Source organism: Belonocnema kinseyi, chromosome 9 (genome assembly GCF_010883055.1).
Source record: "Belonocnema kinseyi isolate 2016_QV_RU_SX_M_011 chromosome 9, B_treatae_v1, whole genome shotgun sequence".
Taxonomy (NCBI): Eukaryota; Metazoa; Arthropoda; class Insecta; order Hymenoptera; family Cynipidae; genus Belonocnema; species Belonocnema kinseyi.
This window is the reverse complement of record NC_046665.1, coordinates 106521322-106539572: the sequence shown is the minus strand read 5'-3', so window position 1 is coordinate 106539572 and position 18251 is coordinate 106521322. Positions and strand designations below refer to the sequence as shown.

The window sequence follows — 18251 nt, the reverse complement described above, 5'->3', positions numbered from 1 at the left end:
AAATGCATATAGTTTGTTGAAATTTTTTTTTTTTTTAATAGAAAATTAATATTTTTATTAAGAAATTAGTCTTATTGTTTTGAAAATAGATCTGTTAGATAAAAAATTCAAGTCTTCCAATTGAATGTTTATTGTTTCAATTGAAAATTCACCTTTTCGTTTTAAAATTTATAATTTTAATTAATAATTTGTCTTTTTATTTGAGAATGCATGTATTTTGTTGAAAATTCGTCTGTTTTGGTAGAAATACATTTTTCTAAATTAAAAATTATTATTTTTTTTTTTAAATTGATAATTTTTATTTAAAAATTCACATATTTTTAATAAAAATTCATCTCTGGTTGAACATTATTTTATATTATACTGAGAATGTATCTATTTAATTTTTGGTACACAATCAATTTAATTTTTTGAAAATACGTCGTTTTGGTAGAAATTTATCTTCTTGATTTAAATTTAATTTTTTGTTGTTCAAATATCAACCATAAAAGTTAATGATTCATTATTTTAGTTGAAAATTGATCAATGTGGATGAAAATTAATTAATTTAACTAAAAATTTAACTATTTCATTTTTCGTTGAAAATTGATTCTTTTTAGTTCAAAATTAATTAATTAGATTGCAAATGTATTTTTTATTACGTTAAAAATTCAACTATATTTTGTTAAAGATTCATCTCTTCCGTTGAACATTGTTTTTTTTTTAAACTGGGAATTTATGTATTTAATTTTTGGTTCAAAATTGCTCTTTTTAATTAAAAATTCATGTAATTTGTTGAAATTTTTGTTTTTTGAGTAGAAAATTAATATTTTTGTTAAGAAATTAGTCTTCTTGTTTTAAAAATACATCTTTGAGATAAAAAATGCAAGTATTTCAGTCAAATATTTATTGTTTCAGTTGAAAATTCATCTTTTCCGTTGACAATGTATCATTTCGTTAAAAATTCGTATCTTTGATTGAACATTTTTTTTATGGAAAATGTATTTATTTATTTTTTGGTTGACAATTTATCTTTGTTAGTTGAAGATTCATTCATTTTGTTGAAAATTTGCCTTTTTTGTTAAAAATTGATCAATTTGGTTGAAAATTAATGAATTCAACTAAAAATTAACTGTCTTTTTTCGTTGAAAATTGATTCTTTTTAGTTCAAAATTAATTAATTTGATAGAAAATGTGTTTTTTTTTTTAATTTAAAAATTCAACTATATTTTGTTAAAAATTCATCTCTTTCATTGAACATTGTTTTTTTACAGAATGTATTTATTTAATTTTTGGTTAGCCCTTTTTAATTAAAAATTCGTATTTTTTGTATAGAAATTGATCTTCTTGATATAAAATACATCTTTTTGGTTATAAATTCATTTTTTTAGTTTAAAATTCAATAATTTGGTTGAAAATTGGTCGTTTTTAGATCAAAATTCTTGTAATTTGTTGAAAAATTCTTCTTTTTTAGTAGAAAATTAATTTTTTGGCTACGAAATTAGGCTTATTGTTTTAAAAATACTTCCTTGAGATAGAAAATTTAAGTAGTATTTCTGTTAGATGTTTATTGTTTCAATTGAAAATTCGTCTTTTCGGTTGCCAATTTTATAATTTTAGATAATAATTGATCTTTTTACTTGAAAATGTATGTATTTTGTTGAAAATTCGTCTGTTTAGGTAAAAATAAATTTTCTTGATTGAAAATTCTTTTTTTTTTTTATTAAATTATTTTAACTGTAAATTTAACTATTTTATTTTTGGTTGAAAATTGATTATTTTAATTTAAAAATTCAACTATTTTCAATAAAAATTAAACTGTAGTTAAATATTATTTCATACTTAGAATGTATATATTTAATTTTTGGTTGACAATTTATCTATTTTGCTTGAAAATTAATTTCTTTTTTTGAAGATACGTCGTTTTGGTAGAAATTAATCTTGTTGATTTGAAATGAATTTTTGTTGTTCAAATATTAACCATTACATTTAATGATTCATTATCATTATAATTAATTTTCGTTAAAAATTCGTCTCTTTGTTTGAACATTTTTTTAATCGGAAAATTTATCTATTCAATTTTAGGTTGAAAATGTATCTTTTTTAGTTTAAAATATTTGTATTTTGTTGAAAATTCATCTCTTTTTGTAAAAATAAATCCTTCTTGATTGAAAATTCAACAATTCAAGTTAAAGATTCATCATTTTAGTTGAAAATTCATCTTTTTGGTTTAAAATTCCACAATTTTGTTGAAAATTTGTCTTTTTTAGTTGAGAATTCATGTAATTTGTTGAAAAATTCTTTTTTTTTAGTACAAAATTAATATTTTGTTTAAGAAATTAGTCTTCTTTTTTAAAAAATTTATCTTTTAGATAGAAAATTCAAGTATTCTAGTTAAATGCTTATTGTTTCAATTGAAAATTCATCTTTTTGCTTGAGAATTTATAATTTTAGTTAATAATTGATCTTTTTAATTGAAAATGAATGTATTTTGTTGAAAATTCGTCTGTTTAAGTAGAAATAAATGTTCTTGATTGAAAATTTTGTTGGTTAAAAATTGATTCTTTTTAGCTCAAAATTAATTTATTTGATAGAAAATGTTTTTTTTTTAAGTTAAAAATTCAACTATAATTTGTTGAAAAATTCATCTCTTTCGTTGAACATTGTTTTTTCTTTAACTGAGAATGTATCCCTTAAATTTTTGGTTGATAATTGCCCTTTTTAGTTAAAAATTCGTCTTTTTATAGAAATTAAATTTCTTGATATAAAATTAATCTTTTTGGTTTAAAATTTCACTATTTAGTTGAATATTGATGTATTTTGTAGAAATTTTTTTTTCGCAGGAAGTTAATCTTTTGGTTAAAACCTTTGTCTTATTGTTTAAAAATACATCTCTTATGTTAAAAATGCAAGTATTCTAGTTAAATATATTTATTTTTTGAGTCGAAAATTCATCTTTTCGGTTGAAAATAATACTAATTTGTTGAAAGTTACACACTTTTGTTAGAAATTCACCTTTTTAGTTTAAAATTCTGTTTTTTTTTATTTTACTTAAAATTTCCCTATTCCATTTTTTGTTGAAAATGGATTTTTTTAGTTAAAAATTCAACTATTTCGTCAAATGTATTTATTTAAAAAATATCAGTTTTCAACCATACATTTAATTTTTAAAATAAATTTCAAAGATTTAAAACTGATCTTAAAGAATTTCGTATATTATCTAGCGAACATTATTACTTTCCCCTTACACTTATGTGATTTTAAACTTTAGCGCCTCTTCTACATGCTAAAAAGGGATAGGGAGGAGATAAGACCATAAAAGCCAATCAGGATATTTCTGTCGGTCCATTGGTTATGTCGTCACGTTGCACTTGTCAGACACTCAGACCTTGTTTCCCGAAAACCTCATATACCAATTTTTCACAAGAAAATTTGTCATTTAAGAGCCAAAAAGCGAAACGTCACTCATTTTTAAATAAATTTTCCTTTCCACTGGACGTGTATTTCTCCGGGTGCAAAAAATTCCTTGTGTTTATTTTTTTTTTTTAAGCCAAAATTACATAATGACGTCGCGATGAGTCACAGGGTGAATTGGAACATGGGATTGAACAGTGGAATGAAGGTGACGTACAAACGTCAAAATCCGATCAGTGCGAAAGGGGCGGACGTTCCTTCTTCGATTAAAGTACAATAAAGTACTCTTTTTATCAAGAAATCCAATGGTTTCGTTCTCGTGAATTTCTCGACGGGAATAATCTTTTACGTCCCCGTGACTTGTGAATGTCCGATTTTGTTAATGGAAGTCATGTCTGGGGTATGTCTCGACTTTTTATGTATTTAGTCTCCCACGTCAACTCGAGTCTAAATAATACTTTCTCACGTGAAACTAAATAAGAGCTTTATTAATTAAAAAAATTCTTATCTTGTCCCAAATAATCGAAGATCGTATCACTCAAGATTTAACCTGAATTTCTCCATAAGTGTCAAAAAACGAGGAAATGTTTTTCCTAAGCTTCGTCATCATTTTTTTGGTTGATCTTTTGACATATTTTTCTGTTCTGAATAAATTTGAGGCACGCATAATTGGTTTTTGAGAAGTTTCATTTTGATTCGGTGCTTGCAGAACTGATGTCTGAACAATGAAATTCCTACGAGAGGATACGAAGAAAAAGAAAGAAGGGACTATCGGAGTGGTCGGATATAAAAGATGCTGATTTAGAATCTTTTCATGAGTTTAATTCTAATTGCTGATAATTCTACTTGTCGACGATTAGACGGAAGTAGTTTTTGAGGGTAAAAGTTATTATTTATTATCGAAAAAATGCCAGCACCACCTCCACCTCTGCCGAATTTGCCAGAAGAGAAAACTGACGTTAATGAGAGCGAAAGTTTACCTCCGTGGGCGAAAATAACACTCACTTCTACAGAAGCTGAGATAGAAAAATTGATTTCTAGAAATGAATTGAAAGACGCTGAAGTGACGTATTTTTGCCAAGTTGAACCGATTCTTCAAGATGGTCCTCAGTAAGTTTCCCATCCATTATTAAATTGCTGATTTTCTATTTTCCCGAGTTTATAGATTTTAAACTCAGCATTAATTTTGAAGTGTTTCACTCGCAAGCCAAGGTGCCTAGCGACCTTGAAAACCTGAAATTATCCTTGAATTTTTTTAAACCTTGAACACCTGGAAATCTGGACTTTTTCACGAGAACCTTGATTTTTTTTTGCTTTTAAAATAGTTATTTTGTTCAAGTGTGAAGAGTAATTTAAATCTTCTAGTTTATTCTGAAAAAAACATCTCGTTTAGAAATCTTGCTATTGAGAAGTTTTTTATTTATCAAGATATAATTTATCTTTTGTTCATTGCAAAATAGAGAGATCTCGAAACACTTTTTGTAGATTGTACCAATTATTTTTTATAGATTGCAATGAACAAACTTTAATATTGAATGTTAAAGTATACACTTTGTGATATAATTTTACAAATTATAAAAATTATTGGTTGAAAATTTCGAATGTTTATTCAGTTTCAGAATTTTATTAGAATGAGCCGTGGACATACAACGGAATTTTCAAGGTTTTATCACTTCGTTTTGAGTGTACACTAGATTGCAAAATGTTTCGCAATATTTCTAAATATTTCTAAATACTTAAAAATATTTAAAAGGTTTTTGAATATTTCACGTACTTTTTGAAACTTTCAAAATATCTCTTAAAGATTTTACAAATATTTAAAATATTTTATAGAAATTTCATAAAAATGTCAAAAGATTACAAGAATTTCAAAGATTTTAAAAAAGGTACAGTACTCCAGATTTCAAAGATTTTAAATGATTGCAACATTTTTTAGAAGATTTCAGAATTATTTCGAAGATTTCAAACGAAGACCAGAGATTTCTGAAAGATTTCACAAATATTTTATAGAAATATCATAAAGATTTCAAAAGATTGTAAGAATTTCAGAGATTTGAAAAAAGTTACAGTGCACCAGATTTCAAAAATCTCAAAGATTTTAAATTAACTCAAAATTTGTTATAAAGTTTAAAAAAAAATTCAATTTTTTTAGAAGACTTCAGAACATTTCACAATTTTGTCAATGATATTAAAAGAAGACAAAAGATTTCACAGAAATTTCGATAATTTCAAAGATTTTAAACTATTGAAAAACTTTTTAGAAGATTTAAAAAATTTACATTTATTTCAATGATTTTAAATGAAGGCCAAAAATCTCTGAGAGATTTCACAAATATTAAAAATATTTTATAGAAATTTCATAAAAACTTCAAAATATTACAAGAATTTCTGAAATTTCAAAAAAGGTACAGTACACCAGATTTAAAAAATCTTAAAGATTTCAAAAATTTTAAATAATCGAAATTTTTTTTAGAAGATTTCAAAAGATTTCACATTTATTTCAATGATTTCAAACGAAGAAAAGATTTCACAAATATTACAAATATTTTACAGAAATATCATAAAGATCTTAAAATATTACAAGAATTTCTGAGATTTCAAAAAAGGTACAGTTCACCAGATTTAAAAAATCTCAAAGATTTTAAATTATCGCAAAATTTTCAGAAAGATTTCACCAACTTTAAAAATATTTCATAGAAATTTCTAAGATTTCAAAAAAGGTGCACTTTTTCAGATTTAAGTTTTTTTAAAGATTTTAAACGATTGCAAGACTTTTAAGAAGATTTCAGAAGATTTCACAATTATTTTAATGATTTTAAATGCAGGAAAAAGTTTTCAGAAAGATTTCACAAACTTTAAAAATATTTTATAGAAATTTCTAAGATTTCAAAAAAGGTGCACTTTTTCAGATTTAAAATTTTTAAAAGATTTTAAACGATTGCAAGACTTTTAAGAAGATTGCAGAAGATTTTACAATTATTTTAATGATTTTATATGCAGGCGAAAGTTTTCAGAAAGATTTCACAAACTTTAAAAATATTTTATAGAAATTTCAAAGATTTCAAAAAAGGTGCAGTTCCTCAGATTAAAAATTTCTTAAAGATTTTAAACGATTGCAAAACTTTTAAGAAGATTTCACAATTATATCAATGATTTTATATGCAGGCGAAAGTTTTCAGAAAGATTTCACAAACTTTAAAAATATTTTATAGAAATTTCAAAGATTTCAAAAAAGGTGCAGTTCCTCAGATTAAAAATTTCTTAAAGATTGTAAACGATTGCAAAACTTAAGAAGATTTCAGAAGATTTCACAATTATATCAATGATTTTAAAAGAAGACAAAAGATTTCAGAAAGATTTCATAAATATTAAAAAGATTTCAAAAACGGTGCAGTTCACGAGATTTCAATAATTTACAAGATCTTAAACTATTGAAAAACTTTTAAGAAGATTTAAAAAGAAATTTACATTTATTTCAATGATTTTAAACGAAGGGAAAAGATTTCACAAATATTTAAAATATTTTATAAAAATTTCATAAAGAATTAAAAATATTACAAGAATGTCTAAGATTTCAAAAAAGGTACAGTACACCAGATTTCAAAAATCAAAAAAATCTTAAGTAATCGAAAGTTTTTTCAGAAGATTTCACATGAATTGGAATGATTTTCAGAGATTTCAAAAAAGGTTTACACCAAATTTAAAACATCTCAAAGATTTTTTATGATTGCAAGATTTTTTAGAACGTTTCCAAAATTTTCACAACTATGTCAATGATTTCAAACGAAGAAAAAAGATTTCAAAAATATAAAAAATATTTCATAGAAATTTCAAAGATTTCAAAAAAGGTGCAGTTCACCAGATATAAAATTTTTCAAAGATTTTAAACAATTGTAAAACTTTTAAGAAGATTTCATAATTATTTCAATGATTTTAAACGAAGACGAAAGATTTTTTAAAGATTTAGAAAATGTTTTAAAAAATTCTAAAGTATTTCAAGAAATTTCAAAGAGAACGCCAGATTTCAAAATATTTCTAAAATTTTAAGAAGATTTCGAAAGATTTTTCACAAAGATTTCAAATATTTTAATAATTCCAAACGAATATAAAAGATTTCATAAAAATTTCACAGATATTTCATAAATATGTTATAAAGATTTAAAAAGAATAAAAGAATTTCAAAATTTTCAAAAAGGGACACCAGATTTCAAAGATTTCGAAACCTTTCCAAGATGTTAAACGATTTAAAAGATTTCCCAAAGATTTCAAATATTGTATAAATAAAGATTTCATAACGGTTTAAAAGAATACAAGAATGTCAAAAAATTAAAAATATTTCTAAATATTTAAAAAAGGATGCAGTGTCACCAGATTTCAAAGATTACAAAAAGATGTCGATCATTTCACAAATTTTTTAAAACCTTCAAAAAATTGTAAAGATTTTTCAAAGGGATTTATTATTCATAATTTTAAATAGTTTTATTTATTATATATAAAATAGTAAACCAGATTTCTAAGATTTCAAATTTTTTAGAATATTTCACAAAGATTTCAAATATTTTAATGACTTCTAATTAATACAAAAGATTTTATAAAATTTTCATAAAAATTACATAGAGATTTCAAAAGAATACAAATATTTTTGAAGATGTCAAAGATTTTAAGGATTTCAAAGGTTTTTTCAAACATTTAAAAAAATTCCAAAAGATTTTACAGAATTTTCAATGATTTTAAACAAATACAAAAGATTTGATAAATATTTGAAAGAATTAAAAAGAATTAAGCTTCTTGGTTGAAAATTCGTCTTGTTTGGTAAAAATTCAACATGTTTTAACGACTTCAAAAATTTTCACAACGATTTTAAGAATTTAAAATATTTTACAAAAATTTTAAAAGATTCCAGAAGATTTTGCGAGGATTTCACAGAAATTTCAATATTTCACAGTGATTTTAAATGCTTCAAAACATCATAAACACTTCAAATAATTCAAGGATTTCAATGACTTTACAAATACTTAAAAATATTCTCAAATATTTCACAAAGATGACTTATATTCGCCAAAGAATTAAGAATTTATTTACAGTTCTGCTATCTTTAGAATTGTTGGGCAATAAAAAATGATGTAGATTATTTTTTACATGAATAGTAGTCGGTTATTTCATTATTTGGTACACAAAAGAGACCTTGAAAAACTTTAATTCTTGACCTAGAAAACCGGGAAAAGACCTTGAATTTTATTCCTAAGAATCGCTGGACACCCTACGAATAAATTCAAATTGAAAATATTGAATCTTAGCATTTCATATGACGTCTGACGAGCCTGATTCTGGAAATAAAAATTTGTGGCCACCTTGGTATAATATTTTTGTTTGTTATTTTTTACCTTTTATTTCTATTTAGTTTTTTTTTGCTGTGTGGTTTTTAAAATTCATCAATTTTAGTACATATTTGATCTTTTTTCGATAAAAATGCAACTGCTTGGTTGAAAAGTAATCTTCTTTGATAGAGAATTCAACTATTTTGTTAAAAATTAGTTTTTTTGTTTTTGACTAACAAATCCTTGTTTTTTTCATTCGTCCTTATTGTTGAAAAATTCATTTCTTTGATTGGAAATTGGACTATTTTGTTGCAAATACGTTTTTTTGTTGCTTTTGAGCTTTTTTGATTAAAAGTTTTCCATCTTTAGTTGAAAATTTATATTTTTTAGTTACAACCTCATGTGTTTTGTTGCAAATTCTTTCTTTTTTTTTGTAAAAAAATTAAGGTTCTTGGTTGAAAATTCGTATTTTTAGTTATAAAATTCATCTCTTTTGGTATAAATTTCATATTTTTTTGGTTAAAATATCAACTATTGACATTTTTATTTATAATAAATGTTTGTAGGTTGAAAATACACCTATTTGGGTAAAAATTCAAATAACTGTCTTCCAAACTATTCTTTTGGGTCTCGAAAATTTAACTATTCGGTTGTAAATGCAACTGTTTTGTTAAAAACTCAAATATTTGGTTTTTAAAGAAAATTTTCTTCAACTTTGTCATAAATCACCTAAATATATAAGTAGTCCCGAGTTCGTGAAAACATTTTTTTGGTGAAAAACAAAAAATAGGCGTGATTTTGTCTTGAAAACCGATATATTTCAGTCCCAAATAATTCCATGACATTAACAGGGTCAGAGTGTACAATATCATATAAAATCGGTCAAAGGACTTTCAATTTTTAAATATTTCGAATATTAAAAATTTTTAACCGTGAAAGTTTTTGTAATTAAATCAATTTGTTGAATATCAATAATAAAATAAAAGAAAAACAGGCTTCAATTTTGAATTTAAAATAATACAAATTGGACAAACTCAAAAACCTGTAATTGTAATTTTTTTAATTGAAAATGTAAATATTCTATTTTTTGGTGGAAATAGATTTTTTTAATTGAAAATTCAAGTACCTCGTTTGAAATTAATGTATTCTGTTTTGATCTTTTTTACTTAAAATTCAAGTATTTAAGTAAAAGATTCATCATTTCATTTGAAAATTCATCAGTTTAGTTGCAATTTTTTGTTAATTAAAAATGTACCTATTTGAATTGAATATTCCATCGTTTTAGTTGAAAAGTCATTTTTTGGTTGAACACTAATTTTTTGAACTCATAATTGAACTATTCAATTTTTGGTTAAAAATCTATCTTTTTTAGTTGAAAAGTCAACTATTTCTTTGAAAATATTTCTTTTTGAATTGAAAATTCATGTATTTTGTGAAAAATGTTTTTTTTTTGTACAATATTAATATGTTTGTTTGAAAATTATCTTCCTGTTCGAAAATTCATTTTGTTGTTGTTAAAAATTCGCCTACTTCAGTTAAAATTCATAATTTTAGTCGAATATTCGTCTCTCTGATTGAAAATAAGTATTTTTGTGGAAAATAATTTTTTTTATTGATAATTTAAATATTCCAGTTTTTGTTCAAAATGATCTTTTTCAGTTCAGAGTTCAACTACTTGGTAGAAAATTCAACTATTCTAGTTAAAGGTTCATCATTTTATTTTACATTTTTTTTCAATGAAAATTTAATTGTTCCATTTTTGATTGAAAGTTAATCTTTTTTGTTTAAAAATGTATCTATATGGTGGGAAATTGGTCTTTTGGTAAACATTAATCTTTTGTTTGCAAATTAATTTTATTTAAAAAAATGCATCTGTTTGGTTTAAAATTCATCTATTCCAGTTGAAGATTCGTCATTTTAGTTGAATATTCGTCACTGTGATTGAAAATGTTTTTTTTTGTGGGAAATAATTGTTGTTTACTGAAAATTTAATTTTTCCACTTTTGATTCAAATCATCTTTTTTAGTTCAAAGTTCAACTATTTGGTGAAAAATACATTTTTTTTTTAAATTAATCTTTTGGTAGAAAATTCAACTATTCCAGTTAAAAATTCATCTTTTTGGTTTAAAATTTCCCTATTTCAGGTGAAGAGTTTAATTGGAAATTCATCAATTTGGTTGACATTTTTTCTGCTGAAAATTTAACTATTTTACTTTGGGTTAAAAAAGGATTTTATCAGTTCAAAGTTCAACTATTTGCTTCAAAATTGAAGGTTTTTAGTTGGAAATTGAACTATTTCATTGAGAATTCATTTGTTTGGTTAAAAATGCATTTTGTCATGAAAAATAATTTTTTTTACTGAAAATTTAACGACTCTACTTTTGGTTAAAAATTGATTTTTTTTAGTTCAAAGTTCAAATATTTTTTTTCAAAATTGATCTTTCTAGTTTAAATTCAACTCCTTGGTTGAAAATTAATTTATTTTGTTGCAATAGTCTTTTTGGAACAAATTAATTTTTTTGGTTGGAAATTTAACTATATGGTAAAAAATTCATTTATTTTGTAAAAAATGCAATTTTTTCATAAAAAATAATTTATTTCTTTTGTTACTAGAAATTTAACTATTATACTTTTGGTTAAAAAGTGAATTGTTTCAATTCGAAGTTCATATATTTGCTTGAACGTTGATCGTATTTAGTTGAAAATGCAACTATTTCATTGAGCATTTTTTTATTTGTTAAAAAATCGTCTGTTTGGCAGAAATTAATTTGTCATTGTTGAAAAATCAACTATTTGGTTAAAAATTCAGATATTTTTTTTTGAATGCCATTTTTTCTATTGAAAATTTAACTGTTCTACTTTGGGTTTAAAAAGTGATTTTTTCAGTTCAAATTTCAACTATTTGCTTCGAAATTGAAGGTTTTTAGTTGAAAATTCAATTATTTCATTGAAAATTCATTTATTTTGTTAAAGAACCGTCTTTTTGTTAGAAATTAATTTCTTGTTGTTGAAAATTCAACTATTTGGTTTAAAATTGACCTATTTCAGTTGAAGAGTTTAATTGGAAATTCATCGATTTGGTTGAGTCTTTTTTACTGAAAATTCAACTGTTCCACTTTTGGTTGAAAGATAATCTTTTTTGTTTAAATCTTTATCTATATGGTTGATTTTTTTCAGATATTAATTTGTCACTGAAAATTCAACTATTTGGTTAAATTTCATCTATCTTTTTAAAAATGCCATTTTTTCTACCGAAAATTTAACTATGCCACTTTGGATTAAAAAGTGGTTATTTTGGTTCAAAGTTTAACTATTTGCTTGAATATTGATGTTTTTAGTTGAAAATACAACTATTTCGTTGAGAATTCATTTATTCTGTTGCAAATTCGTCTTTTCGGTAAAAATGAATTTTTTCTGGTTGAAAATTTCCATATTTGGTTAAAAATGCATCTATTTTGTTAAAATGAATTTTTTTCATGAAAAATAATTAACTTTTTTTTTACTGAAAATTTAACTACTCAACTTTGGGTTAAAAATGGATTTTTTCAGTTCAAAGTTCAACTATTTTCTTTAAAAAATGATCTTTCTAGTTGAAAATTTAACTATTTGGTTGAAAATTCATTGAAAATTTATTTAATTTTTTGCAATTCGAAGTTCAACGATTTTCTTGAACGTTGATCGTATTTAATTGAAAATTCAACTATTTCATTGAAAATTCTTTGTTTTGTTAAAAAATCGTCTTTTTGGCAGAAATTAATTTTTTGTTGTTGAAATTCAACTATTTGGTTAAAAATTCATATATATTTTTTTAAATGCCATTTTTTCTACTGAAAATTTAACTCTTCTACTTTAGGTTAAAAAGTGATTTTTTCAGTTCAAAGTTCAAGTATTTGCTTCAAAGTTGAAGTTTTTTAGTAGAAAATTTAACTATTTTATTGAGAATTCATTTATTTTGTTAAAGAATCGTCTTTTTGGTAGAAATTAATTTATTGTTGTTGAAAATTCAACTATTTGTTTAAAAACTCATCTGTTTTGTTGAAAATGCAATATTTTACTTGATAAATCAGAAAGTTTAAGTGGTTTAAATTTAATTAAAAGTCATATCCAGATTATTCAAATTACTAAAAGATGCACTGAATTTGAAGTACTATAAGAATATGAAATAAAAAATTTTGAATTGCTCCCTACTACGAAATTATCAGAATTAATTTTCACAGGGTTTAAACAGACGTAAACAGTACACTGGTGCGAATTGGTTTGTTTTCAATGTTAATATTAATTATTTAATATATGGAACATATAATAAAAAACTAGCATATATCATATATATTTAACATATATATTTAATATATGTGGGGATAATCCGCTGCAGCTGTGTTTGCATAAATGCCAACAAAATGAAAAAACGTCGGGTGCGAATTCGCACCAGTGTACCGTTGGAGGGTTAAAGAACTGAATTTGGAATTTGGTTGAAAAAGCAAATGAAATTGTTTCGATTTCCTGACACAGATGCGGATTGGTTGCTCTGGCCATGGCCTCTCAGGAGTACCGGAAGCCAGTTTCCGTGATTCAACTTTTAGCGGAAGCTCGAGTTCGTGGATTTACCCAACACGGGGAAGTCTACAGTGTCGATTTCATGGGGACCTTGGCTGCAGAACACTTACCAGATCACAGACCTGATATTTTAGTAGATTTACAAACGTGTCCAGACACTTTAACACATGCTTTGGCTCATGGTGCAATGGTTCTAGTTCCATACGACTCCGATTTTAATCATGCACCGTGTCTTAAAAGGGGACACAAAGCTCACTGGGCTTTACTCGTTGGACTTATTTCCTCCAGGTATGAATTCAATTCCAATAGAACAAGAAAAACGTCTTTGTTTTTTTTATTTTTTATTTTCTCAACAAAATTTCCAATCCTTTAATTTTTCTAATTCGAGAATTTATCAAATAAAACAGGGTGGTTGTAGGTCAGAGAAAAGTCAGGGATTTTGACAAATGTCTAGTAAGAGTCAGATAATTTCTATTAGAGGCAGTTAAAACTAATGTAAAAAAAATGCTGCAAGTTTAAGATAAGTATAATACGGTTTTAGTAATTTATTTGCCTTTTTTCTGTTTCTATTTTTTTTATTGGGTGCTTCCTCTTGAAGATTAGGTTTTTAGTTTAAAGAGTTATTATTTGGTTGAAAATTCAACCATTTTTTTTTTAATTCGTAATTTTGGCTAAAAAAAAAGTCATCCTGTTTTAGTAGAAATTTTATCTTTTTTGTGTGAAAATCGAGATCGTTTTGAATTTTGATAGAATATTAATCATCGTGGTTGAGGATTCAACTATTTTGTGTAAAACTTCGTATTTTTTAGTTGAATCTAACTGTTTTTTATTTTAAATCAAAATATTTGTTTGGTTGAAAATTTAAATATTTCGATTAATTCTTTCTTCCTTTTGAAAATTCAACTGTTTTACAGAAACATCGTCTTTTGGCTTGAGAATTCAAGAATTTGTATGACCTTTTTTCTTTACTGAAAAAAACTCTTTAGTTTAAAATAATCATATTTGGTTGAGGATTTAAATACATTTAGTTGAAAATTCGCCTTTATTGGTTGAATTCAACTGTTTTTGATTTAGAATAAAAATATTTTTGGTTGAACTCGTTGAAAATTCATCGTTTTGGTTAAAAATTGAACTGCTTGAAGGTTGTAACATTTCGTAAAATTTTTTTATGCAGATTCGTCATTTCACTTGAATTTTCATCTCTGGTTGAAAATTCGTTTCTTTTTATTAAACTTAATTTTTTTATATGAAAATTTAACTATTCTATTTGAAGATTCATCATTTTCGTTGAAAATTTAACTTTTTGTTTGAAATTTAAACTATTGTGGTTACAAATTCATCCATTTTATTTGAAAATTCATCTCTGGTTGAAATTTTTTTTCAGCATGAAAATGATTTTTTTTAACTGAAAATTTAACTATTCCATTTGAAGATTCATCATTTTAGTACAAAATTCGTCTTTTTGGTTAACATTTTAACTATTTTGTTTGAAAATTGACATTTTTATTGAAAAATTCAACCGTTGTATAGAAAATTCCTCTTTTGGCTTAAGAGTTAAATAATTGGTATCCAATATTTTTCTTCGGTGAAAAATCTTTATACGTTAAAAATTCATCTATTTGTTTAAAAATTTGACAGTTTTATGTAAAATTCTGATTTTTTGTTGAAATTAATTTCTTTTACTGAAAATGTAACATTCTATTTTTTTTAAATTCATCTGTTTTAATGGAAATTTAATATAAAAAAAATCAAGATAAAAATGCAACTACCTGATTGAAAATGAACTTTTCAAAATTTTTTCTTGATGGAAAAATCTTGATTTGTCGAAATATTAAATGTATATTTTTTAGTTCAAAATTCAACTTTTTTTTTTTTAAATTCATGTTATTTGTTAAAAAATTGTCTATTTTGGTAAAAAATTCATCTTTATATTATTTTAAATCATCTCTCTTGGTTGAAATTTCATCTTTTTTGGTTGAAATATCAACTGTTACATTTTTTGTTCAGAATTGATATTTTTAGGATGAAAGTACATCTATTTAGTTAAAAATTCAATTATCTTTGGTATAAAATTAAACTTCTTGGTTAAAAGTCAATATATTTTCTTGAAAAAATATTTTTTTTGGGAGACCAATCATTTTAGTTGAAAATTGAACTTTTTAGTTTGAAATTTTCTCTTTTTTGGTTAAACATTCAACTGTTAGGTTGAAAATTAACTTTTTCTCAGAAAATAATATTGTTGCGATACAAATTTAACAGTATTACAGAAAATTCGTATTTTTATAATTATAGGTGAAAATTCACCTTTTTGGTTGAAAATTCGTTAATTTTGTTGTTCAATTTTTTTCTTTTCACTTACAGTCAACTTTCTTAATTTTTTATTGAAACCTGATCTTTTTTGGTTGAAAATTCAACTATATTTTACAAATTCGTGTATGTTCTTGAGAAGTCATATTTTTTATGGAAAATTATTCTCCTTCATTGAAAAAATCGTCTTTTTGGTTTTAAAATTCATATCTTTGGTGCAAATTTCGGTTAAAGTTTAGTCGTTTTTGTTTAAGAATTGGACTATTTGGCTATAAAAACCAATTACTATTTTCATAAAAATTCGAGTATTTTCATTAACAGGGTGTCTAACGATCTTGAAAACCTTAAAGACCTGGAATTATCCTTGAATTTTATTGAACCTTGAAAACCTAGAAATTTCCTTGAATTTTTCACGAGAACTTTGAATTAAATTTTTTTTAAAATAAATATTGTCTTGAAATGCGAACAGTAATTTAAATCTTCTAGACTATTATTAAAGAAATATCTCGTTTAGAAGAAATTTTTCTATTGAAATGTTTGTTATTTATCAAGATATAATTAATATATTATATAATAAAGATATTTCTAGGCATTTTTTGTAGACTTTACCAATTATTTTATAGATTGCAACGAAGAGACTTTAACATTGTTAATAATTCTATAAGTTTTGAATTTCATCTCCGCTAATATAGAATGTTACAGTAATTTTTTTTTTTATATTGAACTTACAAATTATAAAAATTATTAGTTGAAGATTTGGAAGTTAATTCAGTTTCAGAATTAGAAGAGCAATGGACATATTTCAAAGATTTAAAAGCATTTTGAACATTTTACAAAGATTTCACGGATTTCAAAGATTAAAAAAGGTGCGTACACCAGATTTTAAATATGTATTTCACAGCAATTTGACACAGCTTTTAAAACTTTCGAACGATTTAAAGAATTTCAAAGATTTGAAACGATTTCAAAAGGTTTTAAAATATTTTAGAAGATTTGAAAGGATTTCACTGAGATTTCAAATAATTTAATGATTTTAACGAATAAAAAATATTTCACAAATACAAATTTAAGAAAAGTTTCACAAATATTTCAAAAGATCTGACAAAGATTTCGAACATTTCATAAAGATTGGAAAGATTATAAAACTTTTAAAAGATATCAAAGATTTTACTTAGATACAAAATATTTAAATGATTTTAAAAAAAGATTTCGGAAAAATTTTACAAATATTACAAAGATTTCGTAAAAATTTCGTAAATATTTCAAAATAATACAAGAATTCCAAAGATTTAAAAAAGGATACAGTGCACCAGATTTCAAAGATTTCGAAATGTTTCAAAGATTTAAACGATTTTAAATATTTCAATGATCTCAAACGAATACGAAAGATTTTACAGATATTTCAAAGACGACTTATGTTCGCAAAAGATTAGGAATTTGTTTATTTATGATTCGGCTTTCTTAAAAGATTGTTGGGAAATAAAAAATGAAATGGCTCACTTTTTTATATAAAAAGAGGAGATGTGAAAAAACTTGACTTCTTGACCTGGAAAATCTGAATGTGAATGTGAAATAAATCTAAATCTAAATTTAGAATTTAAAATTGAAACTGAAAGCTCGAATGTGTGCCTCTTTTAATGAAATTTGTCTTAATTTTAGACAAGGCTATCACGTTTTAGCCCGTCACGGAAAATCTCGACACTTGGCTTGCTGGCCTCTGCGCGATTTAATCGAGAGCAACGGAAATTTAGAAGAAGAAGGAACTGCAAGACATGCGGGAGGATATGTGATACCAAAAGGAGGGGTAGGTGGTCAAAGAGGATTACGAGGCAGGGCCTTGGCCCTTCATCCCTATATTTAAGCTTTCCAAAAAAAAAATCCCTTAAATCATAGCTATGTACCACAGACAGTTTCCAGTCGAAATTTGATCTAAAGAAATGCTGATCAATTTCAAAACGACCAAGAGTCAAGCTTTGTAAATAATTCCAATAGCATTTATCGCTATTGGCATCACCGCGCAAACGAATCTATAATGTAAATAACTGTTGCATATTTTATTTAGTTTATCGCTGTTTTATAACCGATCTTAGTTCTGTGGTACTGTCTTTTCATCGAAACCTCGTTGAGCATCCGAATAGATCAGAATACTTGCAAATAAAAAAAAAGGACTGTCTTCTCAATTTAAAGACACAACATTAATTTTTTTTTTTAGTTCGAAACTTTCTTGAGTTGTACCTTTGTTATAATTTTGCAGAACTTTTTAGTTATTACTAAAATTATAAGACTTTGAAAAGCTTTTTACAGGGTGGCGACTCTACCGGGAATTTACTTCTGATCAGAGTAAAATTCAAGTTTTTATTATTGAAATTATTTAGGTCAATTTAGAAAAGTAATTTCTACTATAAGTGTGTTTATTAAGTTATGGATTCATTTCATTGTTTAAAAATTCAACTACTTGGTTAAAAGTTAAACTCATTTATTTAAAATTATTTTTTTTTTTATAGAAAATTCATCATTTTAATTTAAAATTAATCTCTGGTTGAAAATTTAACTACTTTGTTCAAAATCAATCTTTTTATCTAGAATTTGAACTATTCCAGTAGAAAATTTAACTATTTAGCTGACAATACGTTTTTTTTGGGAAAAATTAAATTTTTAGGAGAAAATTGAACTATTCTA

General features: G+C 24.4%; 1 protein-coding gene across 1 annotated transcript; it reads left to right on the top strand.

The window, feature by feature from the left end:
- The first annotated feature begins 3371 nt into the window (after nt 1-3371).
- On the top strand, nt 3372-17727 carry LOC117180783 (UPF0692 protein CG33108). The gene is made up of 4 exons (XM_033373282.1): nt 3372-3793; nt 4103-4503; nt 13221-13553; nt 17232-17727. The coding sequence occupies exons 2-4, from the start codon at nt 4301-4303 to the stop codon at nt 17431-17433; spliced, it is 738 nt and encodes a 245-aa protein (XP_033229173.1). The 5' UTR covers nt 3372-3793; nt 4103-4300; the 3' UTR covers nt 17434-17727.
- The last annotated feature ends 524 nt before the right edge of the window (nt 17728-18251 follow it).

What these genes read in the sequence shown, in the direction of transcription:
- LOC117180783 (XM_033373282.1), top strand. Translation starts at nt 4,301, where the DNA reads ATGCCAGCACCACCTCCACCTCTGCCGAATTTGCCAGAAGAGAAAACT. An exon ending in ATTCTTCAAGATGGTCCTCA is followed by an intron (nt 4,504 to 13,220) that starts GTAAGTTTCCCA and finishes TTCCTGACACAG; the next exon opens with ATGCGGATTGGTTGCTCTGG. An exon ending in GTTGGACTTATTTCCTCCAG is followed by an intron (nt 13,554 to 17,231) that starts GTATGAATTCAA and finishes TCTTAATTTTAG; the next exon opens with ACAAGGCTATCACGTTTTAG.